Genomic DNA, 12,090 nt, shown 5'->3' with positions numbered 1-12,090 from the left:
ACACTTTCTTATTTCTTTCGTTCCATCATTCTTCCAGTTGTTCAAATTTAAAGCTTTTAAAATTTCCTTATTGTAAAATGATAGATTCTTAGTTTATAGGAAACTTAAAAACCATCTTGAGTGGCCTTCTTGCTTATATCTCCTTTCTAATCTATCTTCTAGACTGCCATCATTCTTCTTGTTACAAGTTGGATTATTTATCTTCCTATTTAAAAACCCTTGAAAGAGTCACTGATTAAGCCCCCTTAAAAAGGCATAGAGAACTATTCATATTCTTAACTTCAAATCCAGATTACAAATGTTGGGCCATGCAGCCCGATTCCAGAAAGCTTTCTTCACATAGATTATGATATGAATGGAGCTTTCAGGCTTTGTTTCATGTGGTAGTTGGTTCAATAATTTTTACCTGCTATTAGTAACAGTACTATTATTATTGCCTGGAAAATTCCATGGACAGAGGAGGCTGGCAGGCTATATATAGTCCATGGGGTGGCAAAGAGTTGAACACAACTAAGCAACTGAGTACACACACACACACACACACTATTATTATTATAGTTTGGTGGTAGGAAAGGGAGGAAGAAGCACCATGTAGTACAACTGGAGGTAGGTAGGGATTTAGCTGCAAAATCCTTGTTTGCAAAGCTAAAAAGTTTTGCAGGTAATAGGAAGCCATTTGAAGTTTTTAACAGGAATGGTGTAATTGGATTTCAGTTCCAGAAAAACAATGTGGGAGACAATATGGAGACTAGACTGAGGTGATAAAGACCTGAACTAGGAAATGCTATGGAATGGAAATCAGAACTTGAAGTCTAAAGACTTCTAATGATTGTATACTGTACAGAAAGTGTTTTATATGCACTATTGCCATTTTAGAGCTAAGGAAACTGAAGTGAGAAATAACTTACCTGAGGTCACACATGCCGTGATAATGCCCGGACAGGAACACTTATATTGTTTGTGTATGTAAAATAACAAATGACATATGCTCTGTATTTATACCCTGTGCCTCCCAGAGGAGGATCCTCAGAACACTATTTTAAAACATACTTTTGGCAAAAGCTTTTTAGAGACAACTAGATTTGAATAAAACCCAACTTACCTCACCTTGTATATATTGTACACAAAAACAGAGAAATCCTACAATAGGTGTGTGTATGGGATTTATATTCCTGTTAGGATTGCTTTAATCCAATTTTCTGCAAACTGAATTTACCAAAGAATTCTCCTTTTGCATAAACTAAAGGTTTCATGAAATTCAGTTTGGAAATAATAAAGTTCATGGAGATATTGAAACATGGATAAGAATATATAGTATATACATATAAAAATTTATTATTTTCGTATTTTCTTAATATTGTAAACTTTCTTTGCTATGGGTGGATATCAGCATCAGCTGGGGGAAAAGCTACTCCAAATGAGAATCAGTTCGGAAATAATCAAACTGGAAATCCTGAATTGCCAGGATCACAGGAAGAGTCAGATAATGATTATTTTAGCAACAGTAAAAGGTAATTAGTATGAATGTTGATTATACATGTCATAATCTATTAAGAGTGAGATAGCCAGGGTACTGTCTTAGAATCTTCTAATTAAAACAAGGACCAAGTGAAGTTAATGACATTTTTAACTAAAACCACCTTGATTATGATGTTTACTGTTGTATACTAGTATTTCCCTCCAATATAATGGGGGATAATGTATTGCTTAAATTTATTCTATTGTAATAATTTTGTCATCAGGGGCAACCTAAATAGCAAAAAAGTTTCTGTCCTCATTTTTGTTTCCTAGAATTAATTTTTCTGGCTCTTTTACATTCCTGGTTATGGTAAACTAATCATTATGCTTGTGTTTCACATTGGTATAATTTCAGTCAAAATTATAGTACTTAAACCACAGCTTTGCATACAGCCTTTTGCAATTAAGGTAAGGAATTTTATAAATAATTATTCTCAAAATAACTATAAACAAAGTATGTTTATTAAATTTCCAGTTAGTTTACCTTGCTATCAACACTGGACTGTGATTTGAATTTAGCTATAATGGACGATTTTGAGCAAACTCCGAAAGATAGAGGACAGGGAAACCTGGTGCACTGCAGTCCATGGGGTCACAAGGAATCAGACACGACTTAGCGACTGAACAACAACATAATGAAATATTATCTTATAACTCATGCTAGATGTAGTTTATGTTAATCATTAATGAGTTTGAAAGATAAAATAATAGTTTTGAGATGACTTTAAAATTTTTTAATGTTATATTTGTGTTTATGGAATGTTAAACAATAAAAAACATGAAAAGCTAATATTCATGGAATCATTTTTAATATGACTTTCAATTTTATCATTCCCTTTTAAGTCAGTTTCTTTGGAAAAATGAAGATGATAGAGCTAATATCATTAGAAGAGAGGATAATCAGGTATGATTTCTAAATTTTTCTTAAATGTGATATTGTACCATATTTATACTGAAATTGAAATGAAACTGCAGATTAAAATGCCTAAGTTTTCTACTTTATACATTAGAGACGGGGGAGATAAACCTCAAGAAAATTCAGGAGCCTACCAATTCAGTGAAATTTCTGGGAGTTTTATGGTCTGGGAGATATGCTGAGATATGCCCTTTAAAGTAAAAAACCAGGTATTTGAACCTTGCCCCAGCTACCACTGAAAATGAGTCACTCGATGTAGAGTCATTCGACCTCTTTCGAATTTGGAGATTTATTGCATTCAAATGTGTGGCTCCGATATTTCCTTTTTTTTTTTTTTAATCAAGTAATCTAAAAGACTACAAACTTTGGGCAGAAACAACTCACAAAGTGATCCAAGAGACACAGCAAACAGTGTGGCCAGTTGTGTGCTAACATTCATCTAGTCCATTGATACTTGATATGTAATAGGTTGGAATGCTGAATGGAGTCTGAGACAAGTCCTGGTAGAAGAATCACAGCTCAGAGCCTTTGAGTTTTGGAGTAAAGGCATGCCATCTGCAGCAAATAATTATTTTGTTGTTGCTAGATATTACTAAAACATGCTATCTTCACACTTAAAAATAAAATTTTTCCACCTGGTGGGTACTGAATGCTATTTCACTATGGCCTGAATTTTAATTTCCCAGGTTACCCATACAGTTGGTTTGGTCCTGTTTATATAGTTTATGGGCTCCATTTTAATAACTTTCTTGAAGAACTACCTTTTCAAGTAGTTGAAGTATTTTTCTCTTATTGCAAATCAAGATACTAACTTCTCACTTCTTGTTTACATTTATTTGGTATACCCCATCTTTCTCCTCTACTTTTTCCCCCAACTTTTCTGGATTGCATTGTTTTGGGTACCTCTTTATAGACATCATAAACTTGGGTTTCATTTTGTAAACAGTCTGAAAGTCATTTTCATTTAGTAGATGAGTTATCTCCTTCTATGTTATGATGGGATTGATATATTTGACCTCAAATTTGTCATTTTACTTTGCTATAATTACTATGTGGCTTATTTGCACTTTCCCCCTTCCTCAAATGTAGGAAGGTTGAATCTTATTCTACTGTTTACCTTTATACTAATACAAGTTTTTGTTAGTAGTACTCACCCTCCTTTTTCCTTTTTTAAAATTTATGCTTCTTCAAAAATTTGAAATTTTTGATTTGTTACCTCTAAAATTATCCTCTGACTGCTACCTTACATTCAAGGTGATTAAAAAGTCATCCCTCTCTCTTTTCTTCCCTCATATACTTTTAGTTGTATCATTTCTACTTTGTCAAAGAACAGAACATTTATGGGCTGTGCTTCTTGTCTTCTCCTCACTCTTGTTTTAGTCTCAGATCTATAATTAAATATGTTCAACACTTACTGCCAGTTCTTTTGCACAAGATTTTTCAATCATTTCCTGGCTGGGTTAAGCTCCACTTATTTAAAAAAAAAAAGCTCCTACATACAATATTCCTTTACTTCTTCCATATTTAAATCTGTCTAGAGCAGGAATAGACAAACAAGGCTCAAAGCCAGTTTAGTGAAGCAAATGGGACCTAAAAAAAATTTTTTTTTAAGTTGGAAAAAGAAGAATTATGACAGATACCATTTGTGGCCTGCAAAACCTAAATTATTTATTCTGAGGCCTTTTACAGAAGAAGTTTGCTCATCCTTGCTTTGAGCCTTGATACTTGATGGATAGCTTGATTGTCTGTAACATCCTCGACTTACGCAATTTTTCCTTGAATTTATTTAAATGTTCCCCTATTGATGTCTTATTTTATTTGTTACTATTAAGAAGTGTGATGCCAAATTGATTTCATTTTCCTTGTAAATTGGTTTGGGTATTTTCTTCTGGAAGGCCAGAGTATTCTTTTAATGTGTAGTAGTTTTATCAGGCTGTACTTCAGTTGAGCGTTCTAGGTATGGTTTTTATGAGTACCTAGTGGTTCCATTGGAGAAGGCAATGGCAGCCCACTCCAGAACTCTTGCCTGGAAAATCCCATGGATGGAGGAGCCTGGTAGGCTGCAGTCCATGGGGTCGCTAGGAGTCAGACATGACTGAGCGACTTCACTTTCACTTTTCACTTTCATGCTTTGGAGAAGGAAATGGCAACCCACTCCAGTATTCTTGCCTGGAGAATCCCAGGGATGGGGGATCCTGGTGGGCTGCCATCTATGGGGTCACACAGAGTCGGAGACGACTGAAGCGACTTAGCAGCAGCAGCAGCAGTGGCTCCTTTTAGGACTTCCCTGGTGGCTCAGCTGGTAAAGAATTCACCTGCAATGTGGGAGACCTGGGTTAAATCCCTGGGTTGGGAAGATCCTCTGAAGAAGGGAACAGCTACCCACTCCAGTATTCTGGTCTGGAGAATTCCATGGACTGGGGAATCCAGTCCGTGGGGTCGCAAAAAGTCAGACATGACTGAGCAACTTTCACTAGTGGGCCCTTTCAGTATGAAAATCAAGCCTTCTTTTATTTCAACAAATTATAGTTCTAGAAAACAATATAAATAGCAGATCCATTCCATGTTTTTTTTTTCAGGGACCCCAGTTCGTCTTTATTACTTCTTCTTTACCTTCTATTTCTGTTACTTTCTCTCTGATTAAGTTTACCATTTCTTTTTTTTTTTTTAATTTTTAAAATTAATGTATTTATTTTAATTGGAGGCTAGTTACTTTACAATATTGTAGTGTTTTTTTTGCCAAACATCGACATAAATCAGCCACGGGCACACATGTTTTCCCATCCAGAACTCCCCTCCCACCTCCCTCCCCACCCCATCCCCTAGGGTCATCCCAGTGCACCAGCCCTGAGCACACTGTCTCATGCATCAAACCTGGACCAGAGATCCGCTTCATATATAATATACATGTATCAACACTACCCTCTCAAATCATCCCACCCTCACCTTCTCCCACAGAGTCCAAAGACTGTTCTTTACATCTGTGTCTCTTTTGCTATCTCACATATAGGGTCATCATTACCATCTTTCTAAATTCCATATATATGCGTTAGTGTACTGTATTGGTGTTTTTCTTTCTGACTTACTTCACTCTATATAATAGGCTCCAGTTTCATTCACCTCATTAGAACTGATTTAAACGCATTCTTTTAAATGGCTGAGTAATATTCCATTGTGTATATGTACCATGGCTTTCTTATCCATTTGTCTGCCATTGGACATCTAGGTTGCTTCCATGTCCTAGCTATTGTAAATAGTGCTGCGATGAACATTGGGGTACACATGTCTCTTTCAATTCAGGTTTCCTAAGTGTGTATGCCCAGCAGTGGGATTGCTGAATAGTATGGCAGTTCTATTTCCAGTTTTTTAAAGAATCTCCATACTGTTCTCTATAGTGGCCATACTAGTTTGCATTCCCACCAACAATGTAAGAGGGTTCCTTTTTCTCCGCACCCTCTCCAGCATTTACTGTTTGTAGACTTTTTAATAGCAGCCATTCTCACTGGTGTGAGATGGTATCTCACTATGGTTTTGATTTGCATTTCTCTGATAATAAGTGATGTTGAGCATCTTTCCATGTATTTGTTAGCCATCTGTATGTCTTCCTTGGAGAAATGTCTGTTTAGTTCTTTGACCCATTTTTTGATTGGGTCATTTATTTTTCTGGAATTGAGCTGCAGGAACTGCTTGTATATTTTTGAGATTAATTCTTTGTCAGTTGTTTTGTTTGCTATTATTTTCTCCCATTCTGAAGGCTGTCTTTTCACCTTGCTTATAGCTTCCTTCATTGTGCAAATGGTTTTAAGTTTAATTAGGTCCCATTGTTTATTTTTGCTTTTATTTTCATTATTCTAGGAGCTGCGTCATAGAGGATCCTGCTGTGATTTATGTCAGAGAGTGTTTTGCCTATATTTTCCTCTAGGAGTTTTATAGTTTCTGGTCTTACGTTTGGATCTTTAATCCATTTTGAGTTTATTTTTGTGTATGGTTTTAGAAAGTGTTCTAGTTTCATTCTTTTACAGGTGGTTGACTAGTTTTCGCAGCACCACTTGTTAAAGAGATTGTCTTTTCTCCATTGTATATTCTTGCCTCCTTTGTCAAAGATAAAGTGTCCATAGGTGCATGGATTTATCTCTGAGCTTTTTATTTTGTTCCATTGATCTATATTTCTGTCTTTTTGCCAGTACCATACTGTCCTGATGACTGTAGCTTTGTAGTATCATCTGAAGCCAGGCGGGTTGATTCCTCCAGTTCCATTCGTCTTTCTCAAGATTGCTTTGGCTAGTCAAGGTTTTTTGTATTTCCATACAAATTATGAAAATTATTTGTTCTAGTTCTCTGAAAAATACTGTTGGTAGCTTGATAGAGATTGCATTAAATCTATAGATTGCTTTGGGTAGTATACTCATTTTCACTATATTGATTCTTCTGATCCATGAACATGGTTTATTTCTCCATCTATTTGTGTTATCTTTGATTTACTTCATCAATGTTTTATAGTTTTCTATATATAGGTCTTTTGTTTCTTTAGGTGGATTTATTCCTAAGTATTTTATTCTTTCCATTGCAATGGTGAATGGAATTGTTTCCTTAATTTCTCTTTCTGTTTTCTCATTATTAGTGTATAGGAATGCAAGGGATTTCTGTGTGTTAATTTTATATCCTGCAACTTTACTATATTCATTGATTACCTCTAGTAATGTTCTGGTGGAGTCTTTAGGGTTTTCTATGTAGAGGATCATGTCATCTGCCAACAGTGAGAGTTTTACTTCTTCTTTTACAATGTGGATTCCTTTTATTCTTTTTCTTCTCTGATTGCTGTGGCTAAAACTTCCAAAACTATGTTGAATAGTAGTGGTAAGAATGGACACCCTTGTTTTGTTCCTGACTTTAGGGGAAATGTTTTCAATTTTTCACCATTGAGGATAATGTTTGCTGTGGGTTTATCATACATGGCTTTTATTATGTTGAGGTATGTTCCTTCTATTTCTGCTTTCTGGAGGATTTTTATCATAAATGGGTGTTGAATTTTGTCAAAGGCTTTCTTTGCATTTATTGAGATAATCATATGGTTTTTATCTTTCAATTTGTTAATGTGGTATATCACATTGATTGATTTGCAGCTATTAAAGAATCCTTGCATCCCTGGGATAAAGCCCACTTGGTCATGATTTATGATCTTTTTAATATGTTGTTGCATCCTTTTCGCTAGAGTTTTGTTAGGATTTTTGCATCTATGTTCATCAGTGATATTGGCCTGTAGTTTTCTTTTTTGGGGGGGAGGGGGCATCTTTGTCTGATTTTGGTATTAGGGTGATGGTGGCCTCATAGAATGAGTTTGGAAGTTTACCTTCCTCTGCAATTTTCTGGAAGAGTTTGAGTAGGATAGGTGTTGCTGCTGCTAAGTCGCTTCAATCGTGTCCCACTCTGTGTGACCCCATAGACGGCAGCCCACCAGGCTCCCCTGTCCCTGGGATTTTCCAGGCAAGAACACTGGAGTGGGTTGCCATTTCCTTCTCCAATGCATAAAAGTGAAGAGAGAAAGTGAAGTCACTCAGTCATGTCCGACTCTTAGCGACCCAATGGACTGCAGCCTACCAGGCTCCTCCGTCCATGGGATTTTCCAGGCAAGAGTACTGGATAGGTGTTAGCTCTTCATTAAATTTTTGGTAGAATTCAGCTGTGAAGCCGTCTGGTCCTGGGCTTTTGTTTGCTGGAAGATTTCTGATAACAGTTTCGATTTCCATGCTTGTGATGAGTCTGTTAAGATTTTCGATTTCTTCCTGATTCAGTTTTGGAAAGTTATACTTTTCTAAGAATTTGTCCATTTCTTCCAAGTTGTCCATTTTATTATCATATAGTTGCTGATAGTAGTCTCTTATGATCCTTTGTATTTCTGTGTTGTCTGTTGTGATTTCTCCATTTTCATTTCTAATTTTGCTGATTTGATTCTTCTCCTTTTCTTTCTTGATAAGTCTGGCTAATGGTTTGTCTATTTTATTTATCTTCTCAAAGAGCCAATTTTTAGCTTTGTTGATTTTTGCTATGGTCTCCTTTGTTTCTTTTTCATTTATTTCTGCCCTAATTTTTATGATTTCTTTCCTACTAACCCTGGGGCTCTTCATTTCTTCCTTTTCTAGTTGCTTTAGGTGTAGAGTTAGGTTATTTAATTGACTTTTATCTTGTTTCTTGAGATAAGCTTGTATTGCTATGACCTTCCCCTCAGCACTGCTTTTACTGAGTACCATAGGTTTGGGGTTGTTGTGTTTTCATTTTCATTCATTTCTATGCATATTTTTATTTCTTCTGGGATTTGTTGGTTATTCAGAAGTGTGTTGTTTAGCCTCCATATGTTTGTACTTTTAATAGTTTTTTCCCCCCTGTAGTTGACATCTAATCTTACCAGAGTATGATCAGAAAAGATGCTTGAAATTATTTCAATTTTTTTGAATTTACCAAGGCTAGATTTATGGCCCAGGATGTGATCTATCCTGGAGAAGGTTCCATGTGCACTTGAGAAAAAGGTGAAATTCATTGTTTTGGGGTGAAATGTCCTATAGATATCAATTAGGTCTAACTGGTCCATTGTATTATTTAAAGTTTGTGTTTCCTTGCTAATTTTCTGTTTAGCTGATCTAATCATAGGTGTGAGTGGGGTATTAAAATCTCCCACTATTATTGTGTTACTGTTCATTTCCCCTTTCATGCTTGTTAGCATTTGCCTTACATATTGTGGTGCTCCTATGTTGGATGCATATATATTTATAATTGTTATATCTTCTAGATCAAAGGCTTGACCCTTTGATCATTTGTAGTATCCTTCTTTGTCTCTTTTCATGGTCTTTATGTCAAAGTCTATTTTATCTGATATTAGTATTGCTACTCCTGCTTTCTTTTGGCCTGCATTTGCATGAAACATCTTTTTACCAGCCCTTCACTTTCAGTCTGTATGTGTCACTTGTTTTGAGGTGGGTCTCTTGTAGACAGTATATATAGGGGTCTTGTTTTTGTATCCATTCAGCCAGTCTTTGTCTTTTGGTTGGGGCTTTCAACCCACTTAAATTTAAGGTAATTATTGATAAGTATGATCCTGTGCCATTTACTTTGTTGTTTTAGGTTTGAGTTTATACACCTTTTCTGTGTTTCCTGTCTTGAGAAGATCCTTTAGCATTTGTTGAAGAGCTGGTTTGGTGGTGCTGAATTTGCTCAGCTTTTGCTTGTCTGTAAAGCTTTTGATTTCTCCTTCATATTTGAATGAGATCCTTGCTGGGTACAGTAATCTGGATTGTAGGTTTCTCTCTTTCATCACTTTAAGTATGTGCTGCCAGTACTTTCTGGCCTGAAGAGTTTCTATTGAAAGATCAGCTGTTATCCTTATGGGAATCCCCTTGTGTGTTATTTGTTGTTTTTCCCTTGCTGCTTTTAATATCTGTTCTTTGTGTTTGATCTTTGTTAATTTGATTAATATGTGTCTTGGGTGTTTCATCTTGGGTTTATCCTGTTTGGGACTCTATGGGTTTGTTAGACTTGGGTGGCTATTTCCTTCCCCATTTTAGGGAATTTTTCAACTATTATCTCCTCAAGTATTTTCTCATGGCCTTTCTTTTTGTTTTCTTCTTCTGGGACTCCTATTATTTGAATGTTGGGGCATTTGACATTGTCCCAGAGGTCTCTGAGGTTGTCCGCATTTATTTTAATTCTTTTTTCTTTTTTCCTCTCTGCTTCATTTATTTCCACCATTCTATCTCCCACCTCACTCATCCTATCTTCTGCCTCAGTTATTATACTGTTGTTTCCCTCCAGAGTGTTTTTGATCTCAGTTATTGCATTATTCATTATTGATTAACTCCTTTTTATTTCTTCTAGGTCAAGTTTACCATTTCTTTATGTTTAATTTTCTTTGCTCCTTTTATTTCTGTTCTCTATTATGCTTACTCTATTTTTATGGTCATATCTGTTCCTGTTTGGATATCTGTTATTCATTTCTGAGACGGTTTGTTTTCTTCTTTAATTTCTTTCTTCAATTGGTCAATTTCCATTTTACATCTTCATGGGTTTTTGTTTTTCCATTTTTATTCTAAATGTCTAAATTTGTGATTTATGGTGTTCATTAATACCTAAAATGATTTGAATTCATTTAATACAATCTATGTTGGGATATTGTTAATTTTTTCTGCCTCTTGGCTGCTGGTTTTGTTTTGTTTTAGTTCTCAATTTTGAGGGTTTTCAAAAAGTAACTTAGCATGAATGTTAGATTATTTTGTAGATGTTGTCTTTGCTTACTTGTGTTGGATTTTTCTGAATCAGTAGCAGGTGTTCTTACAGAGGAACAGGGAGTAGTGTTCTGGTGGTTTAGTTTAGCTTGTAGATTAGGAGTGCCCTCTTCTGTTGTTATAATAAAATGCAGTTGTTTATTTTTAAATAAATGGGACATTTGGGGGAAATGGTCTTTTTTCTTTGCATACTTTCTTACTGATTTAATTCAGCAGAGCTCTTAACTAACTTGATCACCTTTCTTTTTCTTACTACCTTGCTTTACAGAACATCTCTTGTTTCTGAAGCATTTTCCTGTCACCTAGTAACTATGTTTTCCCATAATTACCACCTCTGGTCCTCTACATTTTAAAAGCCCCTTTCTTTTAGATTCCTCATAGAAAGAGCTCTGATTTACCAGTTCATACCCTATCTCTCAATATTTCTCCACCACATGTAGGACCCTTTCCTTTAAGACTGAATTGTGGTTAATGTTCACTGTGTTATCTGTGTATTGTCTCTCTAATGCATAGTCCCCATCTGACTCTGCTTAGATGTGAACTCCTAAGCACACACTGCTGGCCTAGAGTGTTTATTTCTCCACTTACATGTAAATTAAAGTATATGTAAATTAGAGGATCTGTGTCCTACTTACACTGCAGACATAAGTTATGGGTGATTATATTTGCTTTCTTTTTATAGTAGTTGAGAGCATGTGTGGAGAGATTCTAATTTAGGTGATTGCCATTATTCTGTGGGAATCTGACCTAAGTTAACAAAATAAAATGCAATAAACTAGAAAAAATAATAAAACAAAGTAGGGATAAGGGTTTCTTAATGAAGATAAAAATAGAAACTAATAAGTTACAGAAGTAAACAGCCTAGTAGAATTGAAAAGAGTTCAAGATCTATAAAGTGGTAGTGGCAGAAACATCAACATCAGTAAGGCTTGAGATAGTTTATCAAAAAAGGGTAGAAACACAAAAATTAGGTGAGATGAAGGCAATGTAACACAAATACAGAGGTGATAAAATATATGAGAATATAATGTATGCTAAAATTTGAAAATGTGCTAGGATGTCCAATTTTCTAAGCAAATATAAGTGGTTAAAATTGGCTCAAGAAGAAAAAATTCAATAGCCATCTGAGAAACATAACAAATAATTGAAATCAGAAATCTTGGAAGGAAATCATGCTTAGAAAGGAATATGGATTCTTTTATTTTTCTTCTTTGTAAATTTTTAGTTTGAAGCACCTGTGGTATAATATCCAAGTAATAGTGGAATGGAGAAAATAGAGCACTAGAGAGGGTCTATAGTTACAAAAATAGATTTTGGAGTTCATCACCTTATAATTAAAAAACTGCATTACTATTGGCATTATCAGATGCTTACAAATAGGTG

General features: G+C 35.3%; 1 protein-coding gene across 1 annotated transcript in view; it reads left to right on the top strand.

Moving 5' to 3' along the window:
• The window catches only part of SPATA1 (spermatogenesis associated 1), a 54,659-nt gene that overhangs the window by 27,810 nt on the left and 14,759 nt on the right, over nucleotides 1-12,090 (top strand). The window contains 2 exon segments of the mRNA XM_055586912.1: nucleotides 1,397-1,511; nucleotides 2,362-2,422. Coding sequence (XP_055442887.1) covers nucleotides 1,397-1,511; nucleotides 2,362-2,422 — 176 coding nt within the window.

Source organism: Bubalus kerabau, chromosome 6 (assembly GCF_029407905.1).
Source record: "Bubalus kerabau isolate K-KA32 ecotype Philippines breed swamp buffalo chromosome 6, PCC_UOA_SB_1v2, whole genome shotgun sequence".
Taxonomy (NCBI): Eukaryota; Metazoa; Chordata; class Mammalia; order Artiodactyla; family Bovidae; genus Bubalus; species Bubalus kerabau.
This window is presented reverse-complemented; position numbering and strand designations above follow the sequence as displayed.